This window comes from Tinamus guttatus, unplaced genomic scaffold (genome assembly GCF_059628265.1).
Source record: "Tinamus guttatus ecotype Peru unplaced genomic scaffold, ASM5962826v1 Tinamus_guttatus_pri_ptg000313l, whole genome shotgun sequence".
Classification (NCBI taxonomy): Eukaryota; Metazoa; Chordata; class Aves; order Tinamiformes; family Tinamidae; genus Tinamus; species Tinamus guttatus.
Window position 1 is genome coordinate 165105 of NW_028288847.1, and position 12049 is coordinate 177153.

Consider the following 12049-nt stretch of genomic DNA (forward strand, 5'->3'; position numbering starts at 1 on the left):
CCCATTCTGCAGCTCCCCTCCCGCTCCTCCTCCTCGGGCTGGAAAGTGGTAACACTCCGATTCCCTCCCTTCTATTTTGCACATGACTGACCACAAAACTATTAATATCTGAATCCAGGCCCAGCTCAGCCAGACAACTCATTCCCTCCAAATAGAGGGGAAAAAAAAAATTAGCTTCTTCCATTCCTGGAAAAAAGCTTTTTCGACTGAGAAATCGGTAGCTCAGATGTAGCAGAGAGCTCTGGTTTGCTCATACATCTCTGTGGGGAATGTCAAGCAGCATGAAAAGGTTTCGTTTCTTTCTTCTGTGCCTCCTTTGTATCTTCAAGAAGGGTGAGTTCTGAACTTGCTACAATTCCCTGCCTAATAACAACTTTTCTTCTCGCTCTACTCAAAGTGCCAGTGGAATTGCCTGGTACAACTAGTTCTCTAAGAATTGTCCAATCCATCATGCTGCTAAAAAGGATCCTCATTCCAGACGCTTGTGACAATCCTTGAAAACCTGAAGTTTGACTCCACAGTTATCACAGAAGTTTTTAGTTTATTTCCTTTCTTAAAATGTGGAGGGAATTCATCTTCATCTAACTTTCTTCTTTCAATTGGGTGCAGCATTTTGACCATCATCTGGGAACGCTGTTTGACCTCCTTATTTTGCAATCTATGAAGTTTGCCCAGTATAGCCAAGTATTTAAGATCATGTTTAAGTATGTTCTTGAATGCCATTAAAATCTTTTGGATTTGGTTAAGAATACTGCCAAACAGTGTCCATGTTAGTCTCCAGCTCTTGGTCTTTCTGCCATGGTTTGTGACCTCAAATCCTTCCGCTGACAACTAGCAGGTGCATTTACCTGACAGCCTCTTTCATGGGTTACCTTGATACCTGGTGTTCTCCTATTTGCCCATGAATTTCTGCTCCTTATGAGGCCTTCAATACCAGGAACAAACCCAGGCTAAACAAATGGCACAAGGAAGCCATGGCAGACCCATCATGTCAAAGCTTTGCAACAAAAGTTTGACAAGGAAATTACAACTAGACGCTGACAATTCCCTCCATTCATAATTTGAGGTCTTCAGGCAGACAGTGTTTCTATAGATATGCATGTAGCTGAAGACATTAGAAGCAATTTTTAACATTATTTCTCTTACGGCAGGCGAAAGGATGTTTATGTGCTAATAAAATGCTCTTTGCTTAAAATTAAATAGTAAAAAAGGAAGTGCATACCAGAAGGGTGATAGAGGAAAGCAAATTACGTACTGAAAAATACATGACTTGCAGCCCTCCAGAGCTAAGGGGTTACACTGACACACTTGAGATCTCAAATGAAGTATTCAGGCCATGGCCAAGCAGCCACTGTTGGCCACATCTCACTGCCAAGAGTGGCAGGAATGGGAACAGTGAGATGTAAGCCCTGCATTCCCTGTGCTCACCAGTCTGCCTCTGATCAGAGAAACCCTCAGAGCAACAGCAGGATTCGAAGATCCAAAAGAAGTCAGACAGCTGATCAATAGGGAAAAGGGCTAATTCTGTAGTGTCAAAATACAGAACACGAAAGAAACTGGAAAAGCAATAGCATTCTGCATATTTACTGACAGTTCCTAGTGTCCCCCATGAGCTCCATGGGGTTCCCATGGCCATGTAGCCTGCTAGGTTAGACTAGCCAGGCTGCAAAAGGCAACTATATTGTTTTAGCAAATGACCAGGCAGCCCCATTCCAGATTCCAGCGGTTAAAATACTGGCTTGCCACCAATTCCAGATAAATAACTTAATTGGTCCTATACTGGCCTCTATCTACTGTAAACCCCACAGTAAATTAATACTAGCTGCAGAGTCATGGAGGAATTTGCCAAATGTTGTGGAGCGTATATATAATAAGGAATTGCCCTTATCTTCAAATATATTTGCAGTGATTAATGTGACAGCTAAATGCCTACAAATCACAGGGGAAGTCAGCCAGGCCAGGGATTGGAGCAATTATTTACTGAGTGGCCACTGCATTTTTCCCAAGCGTTCTCATCACAGCTACTGAGAAAGCTGCCGATTTGATGAAGCCATCAGGGAAGCTTTAGAAAATACAAATGCAGCCAAACATGTTCCTGATGCCACAGTGTGGTGCAGCAGGTGTTTATAACTACCAACACAGTCTGTAGATATGTGTATCTATGTAGAAAGGTGAGGGCTTCCTGCAGGTGATGTTTGTGAATCCTTGTGGTTACTGGTGGATGGAAGCGCGATGAGAAATTTAGGGATATTTGCATTAAGGGTGGGGTGCACTGATTCAAGTGAAATCTACTTTTATCATCAGATAAAAATGGTAAAACTGAGTCTGGCAGCAATAAGGCTCAACTCCCCAACTGTGTGAGGATTCCCAGTAGCCAGATTTGGCCCGGAGAGCAAAATTCCAGCTCTATGCAACATACAATCTGGAAAACTCAGTGTTTTCCCTGTTGGGACAAAAGGGCAAGGCCTTTCTGGGAAGTGACTGGCAGCTAGGGTCCATATGATGATAACCTGCTCTGGTAACACGGGCTCCCTTCCTCCTACATGTCACATGGGATGAGATATAGGGAACTTGCCTATTCACAGCAGCCTTGACAAGATGAGTATCTCCTGAGTCAGTATTTAGGTCTTCCCGTATCTTACAAATAAGATGTGACTGTATGATGAGAGCATTAGAAATATCAGACATCACAACCTTCTCCAGAAATTATTGCAACAACCGACTTGCACAACAAATCCTACAACACGGGAATGTCGCTGGAGGCTCAAATACAGGGCTGCTAACTTACTGTATTGCACTGCTGACAACCACTGGGCTTCTAGACACAGTCAATTATCTTCTTTTTTTTTAATTCCTTGCTTTCAAGTGCATAAAAGTAACAGCTGGTGCCTGCAGAAGACTGCATTACCACAATTTAAGTTGCTGCTGTTCACTTGAAAAGCAAGATGCCAGCTCAGACAACAAACTACTTCCAACACAAGCTGGAGAGACAGCCCCCTTAGTCCAACCAGTAGCTAAGTACAGCACAGAACTGGCTGTTCAATGCCCTGCAAGCCCTCAGCACCAACATCAGCCAGCAAAGGGCCCACCAAGGCCTGTCTGATGGCTGAGAACAGAGCAAACGCAGAGAGGATCCCAAACTCCCCCTCCAGCAGCGCAAGGCTCCAGGTAAACCCACCTAAACTGCTTCTTTTTGCTTCCAGGCCTGTCGACCAGCGGCTGGTCCGTTCAGGTCCCATCTGACGTTACTGGTGAATTCGGGAAGACGGCTGTTCTGCCCTGCACCTTCACGCACCCCTACAAAACCATCGACCGGACCCTCACGGCCATCTGGAGGATCAGGGAGCCCTACAACGGGACGGTCGTGTTCAAGTGCGTCACCCAAGGCGCCGGAGAGCTCTGCAAGACGGCTGTCAGCTACAAAAACAAGTACAAGCTGCTCGGCAACCCGCGGCACAAGGATCTCACCATCAGGATCGACAACCTGACCTGGAGCGACAGCGAGAGGTATTTCTGCCGCGTGGAGCTCTCTGGAGACATCCACGACAAATACGAAAGCAGGAATGGGTTAAAGCTCCATATAATAGGTAAGAGGCAAACTCACCCCACTGCGAAGCCAAAAAGATGAGGAAATCAGTAAGACCAAGCAGGCCAATGACAACAGATGTTCCCCTGAGATGTGCTTCCAAAGGGCTGGTTTTTCTAATGCTGGTCAACCCTGGGGGAGATTTTACATCAACTGGGCTGGGTATAGACTTTGCCTTCTAAAGCCTTCCAGCAATGAGGTGAGAGGCAGAACATGAGGAGGGGAATAGGAACAAAACAGAGCTGAAACTGTGGTAAGGAAATAGCCAGACTCTGCATGCCAGGGGTAAGGGTAAGCCCCAGGCATCCTCCTCACGTTTGTGTGAAAGCAGCATCTCAAGCTGCCTCAGGTACTTGTAGCTAAATACACTTAATATTGTCCCCCTGGAAAGGGGCTAGCCCCAGCCTCTCCAAACCTGGCTAGAGACCCTTTAGAAACCACAGGTGCAACAGGGACAAGGGAAAGCAACTTTGGTGGACAGCTAGACACAGTCGCACAAGGTGCAACACCCTTCCCTTGGTGACGGGAAAAAGAGAAGCTAGAGGAGGGACATCTGAACCCCAGATGAGTTCAGGACCCACTGCAAGAGCTGTTAGATGGATGTGATGGACACACAAGGAGTCACTCCTTCCCGAGGAGCCTAAACACACTAGGAGGGAGGGAAACACATCAGCCCAATGCCATAAACTCCATTTCAGAGCTTCACCCCATCCCTGCTAGGATGGCACTGCTCCTGCTGAAGCCCATACGATGTCTGCAGTGCAGACACACAGCATGAGGGCTCGCTGATGCAGCGGGACAGCTTGTTCTTCTTCAGCTGATAATCTGGCTGGAAAAAATACACCTTCCTTCAGAGCTGCTCAGCATAGCAGAGACACAGCAGAGCGAGCAGGGGGTGAATTTCCAGCGCAGATCACAGCTCCTCTGCGCCCCTCGGCTGCCTTCCCTCGCAGGCACCTCCAGGGCTCCCATGCCACAGGCTGCCCTGGGCTCCATTCAAATCTAAGGAGACTCCAGCTCAGGAAAACTCTAATGCTGTATCTGAGGGGGTGCTTGCAGATGTAGAGAGTGTCAGGAGACACACGTGGCCTCAGGGACAGGCTCAGACCTTAATCAAGCGTGCAGGGATACTGTGTGTTGCATGAGTTTTGCTTGTGAAGGGAAACTACCCGTTGTGCACTGCAGGTGTCCAGGCAAGGCACAAGGATGAGCTAAGTTACTTCCCAGGAACTTCTGGATATTTGAGGCTCTCCTTTCATCTAGAGCAGCTCCTTGGCTAACCCTAACACAGGGCAGGAGATTTGATCTTCTACAGGCTGCCTGAAAGTAGAAGTCCATGAGATTAGACCAACCGTTACATTTTTTAACAGTACCTCCTTACACATTTTGCTTCCTTCATGCATTCTTCACCCCTGATCACTCAGCCACACCATTTCATACCCTGCAAGTACAGGATATGCAATGAACAGCCCTATCTTGGTATCAACACGCTATCCCAAAGTGACCAGGGAGCTAAGCCCCTGTCAGGTGCTCCCTACAAGGACCAAGTGAAACAGCAAATACTGACTATGCCTGAGGGTGGAAAGGAAGTGTCCTGGCAATAACTCCTCAGACCTCTCTCAGATGTCACTGGGTTGTAATTTATGGTAAAACCATAGAAAACTGCCATTCTTCAAGGATGGCTGCCCTGCTGTAGCACAGGGCCTCTGCCTCATCCCATCCCACCAGGGTGACATGGGCTGAAGCTCAGTAACCTGCACAAGAAGTGATAAGGAGGCAACACTTGTTGCACCCACACATGCACAGAGAAAAAACTGGGGGGGGGGGGGGAAGTGAAGGTGGAAGGTGAAAGGAAATGAAATGCAAATGCCACTGACACCCTGCTAGGACACACAGTGTCTCGTGTGCCCAAAAACTTGGCACAAATCACAGAATCCCCGAATGGTTGAGGTTGGAAGGGGCCTCTATAGACCATCCAGTCCAACCCCCTGCTCCAGCAGGGACACCCAGAGCAGGGGCACAGGGTGGCATCCAGGCGGGTTTGAAGATCTCCAGAGAAGGAGCCTCCACAGCCTCTCTGGGCAGCCTGTGCCAGGGCTCTGGCACCCTCACACCAAAGAAGTTCTTCCTCACATGGAGGTGGAACTGCCTGGGGTTCAGCTTGTCCCCGTTACCCCTTGTCCTGTCACCGGCCACCGCAGAGAAGAGCCCGTCCCCAAAAGCGACGTCCGCTAACGCGCCTTCTGTCGCTGCAGCCGCCCCCAGGATCACCAACATCACGGTGAGCGCCGGCGGCGGCCGCTCCTTCACGGCGCGCTGCACGGCCGAGGGGGAGCCGGCGCCGGCGCTCACGTGGAGCGGGCCCCTGGACGGCAGCCGCGCCGCCGTCCCCAGCGGGAGCCACCAGGTCACCAAGGAGCTCCAGCACCTGGCGCAGGACGGCAAATACACCTGCACCGCCGTCAACAGCCACGGCCGGGCCGAGGGGGCCGTCTACTTCTACAAATTCAAAGCGGCCAACAGCGACCTGCTCCTGATCCTCATTTTTGTGCCGCTGGGAATTAAAGTACTTGTTTTGCTGGCGCTCGTGGGCTTCACTGTGTTCTGGAGAGGAGGTATGTATCCCTTGCTCTTTCCTTGGGTAGTCTTCATCCCTCTGACCTGTAATGAGCAAAGTGACACAGCAGATAAAATGAGGCAGGACATTTTTTTGTGATTATTTTCTTGCTTAGGAAATGGGGCAAGAGCAGCCACCACAGGGAGGATGGATAAGGAAAAGGATGGAGCTGGAAGAGTAGAAGAGGATCTACCTAAGATGCCCAGCCAATCTGTAGTTTTCAAGCTGTATTAGACAGTGTTTAACAGGAAGGTGGTGTCTGGAAGCGGAAGCCCAAGAACAAGGGAAAGGAAACTCCTGGTCACAGCCCGCAGAAGCGAGGTCGTCTTTTGGAAAAGACAGGGTGGACGGGGGTTTCCCTGGGCCTGAGAAGAAAGGTCAATGAAGTAAAACACATGCAATTAGTTGAAAAGCCACTGTCTACACACACACACGTGTGTGTATATACATATGTCTATACATATATATACGTGTGTGTGTGTGGACTAATTACCAACTCTTTCCATTCAGTCTTGGGCAGGATTTACCTCCACTGCATCCCTCAAAATGCCCTGATCCCAGGGTCAAGTTCCTCATTGCACAGGCTGCCCATCTCAGTCCCCAGGGCCTCAATATCCGAGTGCTTCACAATCATCAGTGAAATATCAAGTTCCCAGGGTGTCAAGGACACGAGAGCAGGGAAACGTTTAATTGTAAGAGATAAGAAACAGCTCACAGAGCAAACTGAGAGACCTCCCAAAGGTTACAGAGGAAAGCTACAGCCAAGAACCCCCCAAGCTCCTGACTTCTGCACCTGGGGCATCATCACTGCTGTGCAGTGAGCATTGGGGCAGGAGGAGTCCCTGGATCTGGGGCTCTGGCCAGAAGAAACATGATGCCACTGGTGTAAAAACAATCTGAGGGCAATAACTCTGAGAGCTGCTGCTTGCCTTGAACTGTAGGAGAGAGAACAGCCAGAAATACTTTGCTCCTTATATTCAGATGCCCAGTTTCTACCCTCCTGAAGGGTAACCATGGAACTACTAATACTTTTCTTCCCCCCTTCACTAGCATTTTATAACTATGATGTAGTAAATAGCAGCTTTGCAGCCCTCTCTGGCCACCCTGCTGACTCGCATCTTCCTTCTCCATTAACAGGTCCCTTCACTACCCCAACCAGCCTGGCCCGGTAAGAACATCCTGCGTTTAATTAGTGGCATCCAGGAGGAAGCTGGAGATGGCTCAGGAGAGAAACACACTTGTCCTTGCTCTTGGCACCAGCCTTCTTGCCTGGCAGCAGGTTCCTGGGTCAAGGACAGGGTTGGGCTGCTGGCCAAGGGTCCCCCTGTGAGACACTGTGGCCTGAGCTTGGGTACAGGTGACAAATGACCCACTGATCTGAGGATGTGCTTTGAGAATGAGCAACTTGAGCAGCAGCTGGGAGGCACTAGCAGAGTCCAGGTGGGACATGGGTGCCTGAACCAGTGGGATGGGGTCACTACGTTACACCCTTGACTACAGCACCATGTATTTGTATCTCAACAGAGATGAAAGCTTAAAAGCCAAGATGCTCTGTGCTCAGCATATACATTAGAAGATCCTTAATACTACTCCTGAAGTGGGGAAGATGGGTCATAACCATCCTTATCCCCCAAAACAGCAGAAGAGCAGTGATAGTTCACCCTAAGAGTGTTGCGGACCCTTCTGCATCCTTTAGGACTCCAAAGACTAGCTGTAAACCAGATACTGAAAGACTGCCCGCTGTAGAAGAGAGGATCCACATCCACGAATACTAGGGTCACGCGTTACGAAGCTCCTTCCCTATTAGCTAAAGCCACATAGGAAGGCAGACGCCGCCAGAAACGTGCGGTGGCCTCACCAGCGTCTGTCCAGTTCTGGGCCCCACAGTACAAGAGGGATGTGGAGCTGCTGGAGAGAGTCCAGCGCAGGGCCACAAGGATGATCAGGGGCCTGGGACATCTGCCCTATGAGGAGAGGCTGAGGGAGCTGGGCCTGTTCAGCCTGGAGAAGAGAAGGCTGAGAGGGGATCTGATCAGCGTCTAGAAGTACCTCAAGGGAGGCAGTGAGGAGGATGGTGCTGGTCTCTTTTCACTGGTGGCCACTGACACGACTAGAGGTAATGGCCACAAACTGAAGCACCAAAAGTTCCACAGGAACTTAAGGAAAATTTTTTTGACAGTGTCAGAGCACTGGCACAGGCTGCCCAGAGAGGTTGTGGAGTCTCCTTCTCTGGAGATCTTCAAACCCACTTGGACGCAGTCCTGTGCCACGTGCTCTAGGTGTCCCTGCGTGTGCAGGGGGTTGGACTAGATGATCCCTAGAGGTCCCTTCCAACCTTAAGCATTCTGTGATTCCATGATCCTTCCAGGGCGCAGGCGCAGGACTCCACCTACGAGAACCTGGACCGCGGGCAGCGCAGCGGCCCGGCCGTGCCCGCGCGCGCCTAGGGACCCGCTCCCTGCGCCCGCGGCGCTCCTGCACCGAGGGGACTCCCCGAGCACCAGACTGCGTCGAGCGCCGCGTGGAAGGTCAACCAGGCCTCCCGGGGGCAACGTCCTCCTCCTGGCTGCGACCTGTGGGCAAGAGAAGCCGCCTAAGGGAGGATGGATAAGGAGAAGGATGGAGCTGGAAGAGTGGAAGAGGATCTACCCAAGATGTCCAGTCAATCTGTAGTTTTCAAGCTGCATCAGACAGTGTTCAACAAGCAGATGGGAGTCTACCATTTCCTCCCATTGTTTGGCTACAGACTTTTTTCCCTGAGTTACTTCAAAACTAGTTACTTTAAAACCAGTCAAAACCATACAGAACTTAGAGCCAGCAACAGGCCCATTCTGCTTCTTAAAATAACAGAGGTGGAAAAAAAAAATTCTTGCAATTTCTTGAGCGTTTTTTTTTTTTAATTCCTTAGCTTCTAAAAGAATTTATCTGAAACTTTAAAAGACATCTTTACTTTCAAGAGAGGCCCAAGCAAAATAAAAACAGAACTAACTAACTAAATAAAAATTCAGAAAGCTGACATCTGAGAACAGCAAACTCAAAGGTGATCTATAGTGTAGATTTACTTGTAAGCCTTGATAGTAGTACCACAACAGGTACATAAGAGCGCGTGCACACACCAGCTTAACCTCAGGACTTACACATAGAAATCATAGCAACGCAGCAACAAAACAAACTCTATGAATAGCTCTGCTACGAAAAATAATCAGTTCTCCCCCAGGAAATCTCAAAATACTTTACAATTAAGCAATTTTTTTTCTTTTTAGGTAAGGTAATTTCTAAGTGGCTTATCCATTATGTGAAGAAACTCCTTTAAGCCCCAACAACATATCCCTTAAACGCTTCTGAGCTGCAGCCCCTCTTCCTTATCTCACCATTGTGGTTACAGTTGTGTTTCTGGGTGACCCTTGCAGCAATATGGGGTGCAGGTTGTCTTTATAGTGTAAATCACACTTGTGTTTCACCAGTTCTCTCTCACCTGAAGCAACTCAACCAGTCAGGGAGGCCTGTAGCCAAAGAGTCACAACCAAGACCCTGGACACCAAAGGGCTGGTACTGAGAGCTCTTATTTTAAATTTTACCTCCTTGTAACACCTATGCTGTTAAACCAGAGCACATAGCTGTAAATGAGTAACAAGATAACAGCCCAATATAAAAAGGAAAATCAGTACAAGAAGATAATCTAGCTTTTAAACCCTAGTTTGTAAGCCTGGCAGGGGTGAGAGAGGTTTAATGAAAATAGAAGAGATGGAAGAGGAAGAAGAGTCACAAAACAGCATAAAACGGGACCTGAACATCTGCACGGTGTCAGCATGCTACATTCATAGGTGCTGCCAGTGTGTAACATCATCTGCAGTAATTCAAATCTGTGAGGAAACTCATGGATCAACGTTGTTCAACTTCTGCTTACTTGGCCCTGAGTGCAGCACACAATAGTGCAGCAAATGGGAAGAACTGGGATGCCCAACAAGATGCTTTGGAAAAGGAGGCTATTTCAGAAGAACGTGAAGGGAAAGAAAGCGACCTTCCCACACTGACTTTGCTTTGCCTAACAGTTAAGTGTCCCAATTTCTCTTTTTCCTGCAGTTTTTTCATATACACACATGTATAAGCCATAGTCAGGACTTGGGAGGATATGCTGTTGCTCCACAAATCAGCTGAGCTTCCAGAAATGGTCTCAGGTGACACAAATGCCCATCACCACCACGCTGTGCTCCCTGTGGGACACTCCAGAGGACATGTGCACGTGAAAGACCAATGTGATTCTGTACATATTTCACACTTGCTCTTCAGGCATTCATTTTCCACTCCCCAGCATTATCTTAAGTTAATGCCACTTTGAACTGTTATGTCCATTGCCCTGTGTGACCTGTTTTTCTAATAAATATTTAAGCTGCAATCCTCCGGTTAACAGTTCACTCAATTGCAATTAGTACTGGCAGAGACAAACACCGCAGAAGCCACATATATTCACTCTCTAAATTCCACAAATTATTCAAAAGGTGTATTTGTATTAAGCAGTTGTTATTCGGATTTCATCATCATCTGCTGAAAGCTGCAAGAACAACCCAAAACTCAGCCTTTCCTCTGAGATTACCCAATCACATTTAACATATCGGGAAAAAAAAAAAAAAAAAAGCAATGCTGCAAGTTAGAATTAGACAGACCAAGGTCTTGGTTTTAAGGGATGCAATACAGCAGCTGTATTTTGTCCAGCTTTTATCAAGTATTTAACACAACGGGGTTGATTCCCTACCTCTGTCAGAAAATACTGTTTTAAGATTTGATTTTGGGACAAGAACAAGTGCTTGGTGTAATAGGCGGATTTGCATTCTTCTTTCCTGCCTATGCAAAATGAAATCAATCTAAGAGAAATGGAGAGAGCACATGGATCTCTTTAGCACATTATGTATAACACAGAGCAGCTTGAATGAAAATAACCTTCACCAAGCAATTCTGGCAAATCTTTTTGTTTGCAGCCCATAATGAGCAGTTCTCTGAGGAAAAACTGCAGTTGTCTGAGCTTCCACCATCAAGAGCAGCCTGAAAACAAGACCCCATCAACACCATGCCCTTTGGATGACTTCAAACACCGCAATAACTATGGGAAGGCAATAACCATCATGCTGTACAGACAGTCATACAAAAAACAGGTTTGTAGAGACTTGAAAACACTGTAGAGAGACAAAGAGCAGGATTTCACCTAACATTAATGACTCAGAAGTCAGCATCTAGGCTGCATTGCAGGCAGAGCAACAAATAGGTACCATCAGATGCTATTCACCGCATCTTTTCTCACACAGCTTTTTGGGGATGGGGTGTACGTGCACCCTCAGAGTGTAACTACAGGAAACAGGAGGAAAGGATGACACTAAGAACTCCAAAAAGGTCTGTGGAATTTTCCTAAGACAGAGAAGCATTTCTTCCATTTCACAGCTGAGCTTTCTCCTGTTGTGTTGTGTACAGAATGAACAGAAGCAGAGCAAGGATTTAACTCCTGCATTTCAAGGAGAAGACTCCCTAAATCTCTATCAACTCTCTGGCATTTCCCCCACACTTTTATTTCCAAGAACAAAGATGTATTACCTGGTTGGGACTCTTCGATCAAGCTGAGAACATCACAGTATTGGTCAGGAATTACATCATTTTTCAAGTTTATTTTGCATGGTCTTTGCAGACAGAGCATGTTATAAATACATCATTTGTAAAAACTCAACAGCTGAAACAATATCTTTTTAAAAGTGCATGCCATACATATATTTCTGGCTGGTTTTTTCACATTTCTTACACAATCGACCGATAACATCGAATCTAGTAAAACCAGTGCTTTTCTGTTTCTGGGAAAAGAA

The 12049-nt window shown here is 47.5% G+C and overlaps 1 protein-coding gene across 1 annotated transcript; it reads left to right on the forward strand.

Moving 5' to 3' along the window:
- The first annotated feature begins 244 nt into the window (after positions 1-244).
- SIGLEC15 (sialic acid binding Ig like lectin 15) lies at positions 245-8650 on the forward strand. Its single transcript, XM_088528582.1, has 5 exons — positions 245-333; positions 3204-3587; positions 5842-6201; positions 7341-7371; positions 8572-8650. Exons 1-5 carry the CDS (start codon positions 270-272, stop codon positions 8648-8650), a joined length of 918 nt encoding a protein of 305 aa, XP_088384708.1. The 5' UTR covers positions 245-269.
- The last annotated feature ends 3399 nt before the right edge of the window (positions 8651-12049 follow it).

Coding starts and splice junctions, on each gene's coding strand:
- SIGLEC15 (XM_088528582.1), top strand. CDS start 270: ATGTCAAGCAGCATGAAAAGGTTTCGTTTCTTTCTTCTGTGCCTCCTT. Junction 334..3,203: donor CCTTTGTATCTTCAAGAAGG/GTGAGTTCTGAA, acceptor TTTTGCTTCCAG/GCCTGTCGACCAGCGGCTGG. Junction 7,372..8,571: donor ACCCCAACCAGCCTGGCCCG/GTAAGAACATCC, acceptor TGATCCTTCCAG/GGCGCAGGCGCAGGACTCCA.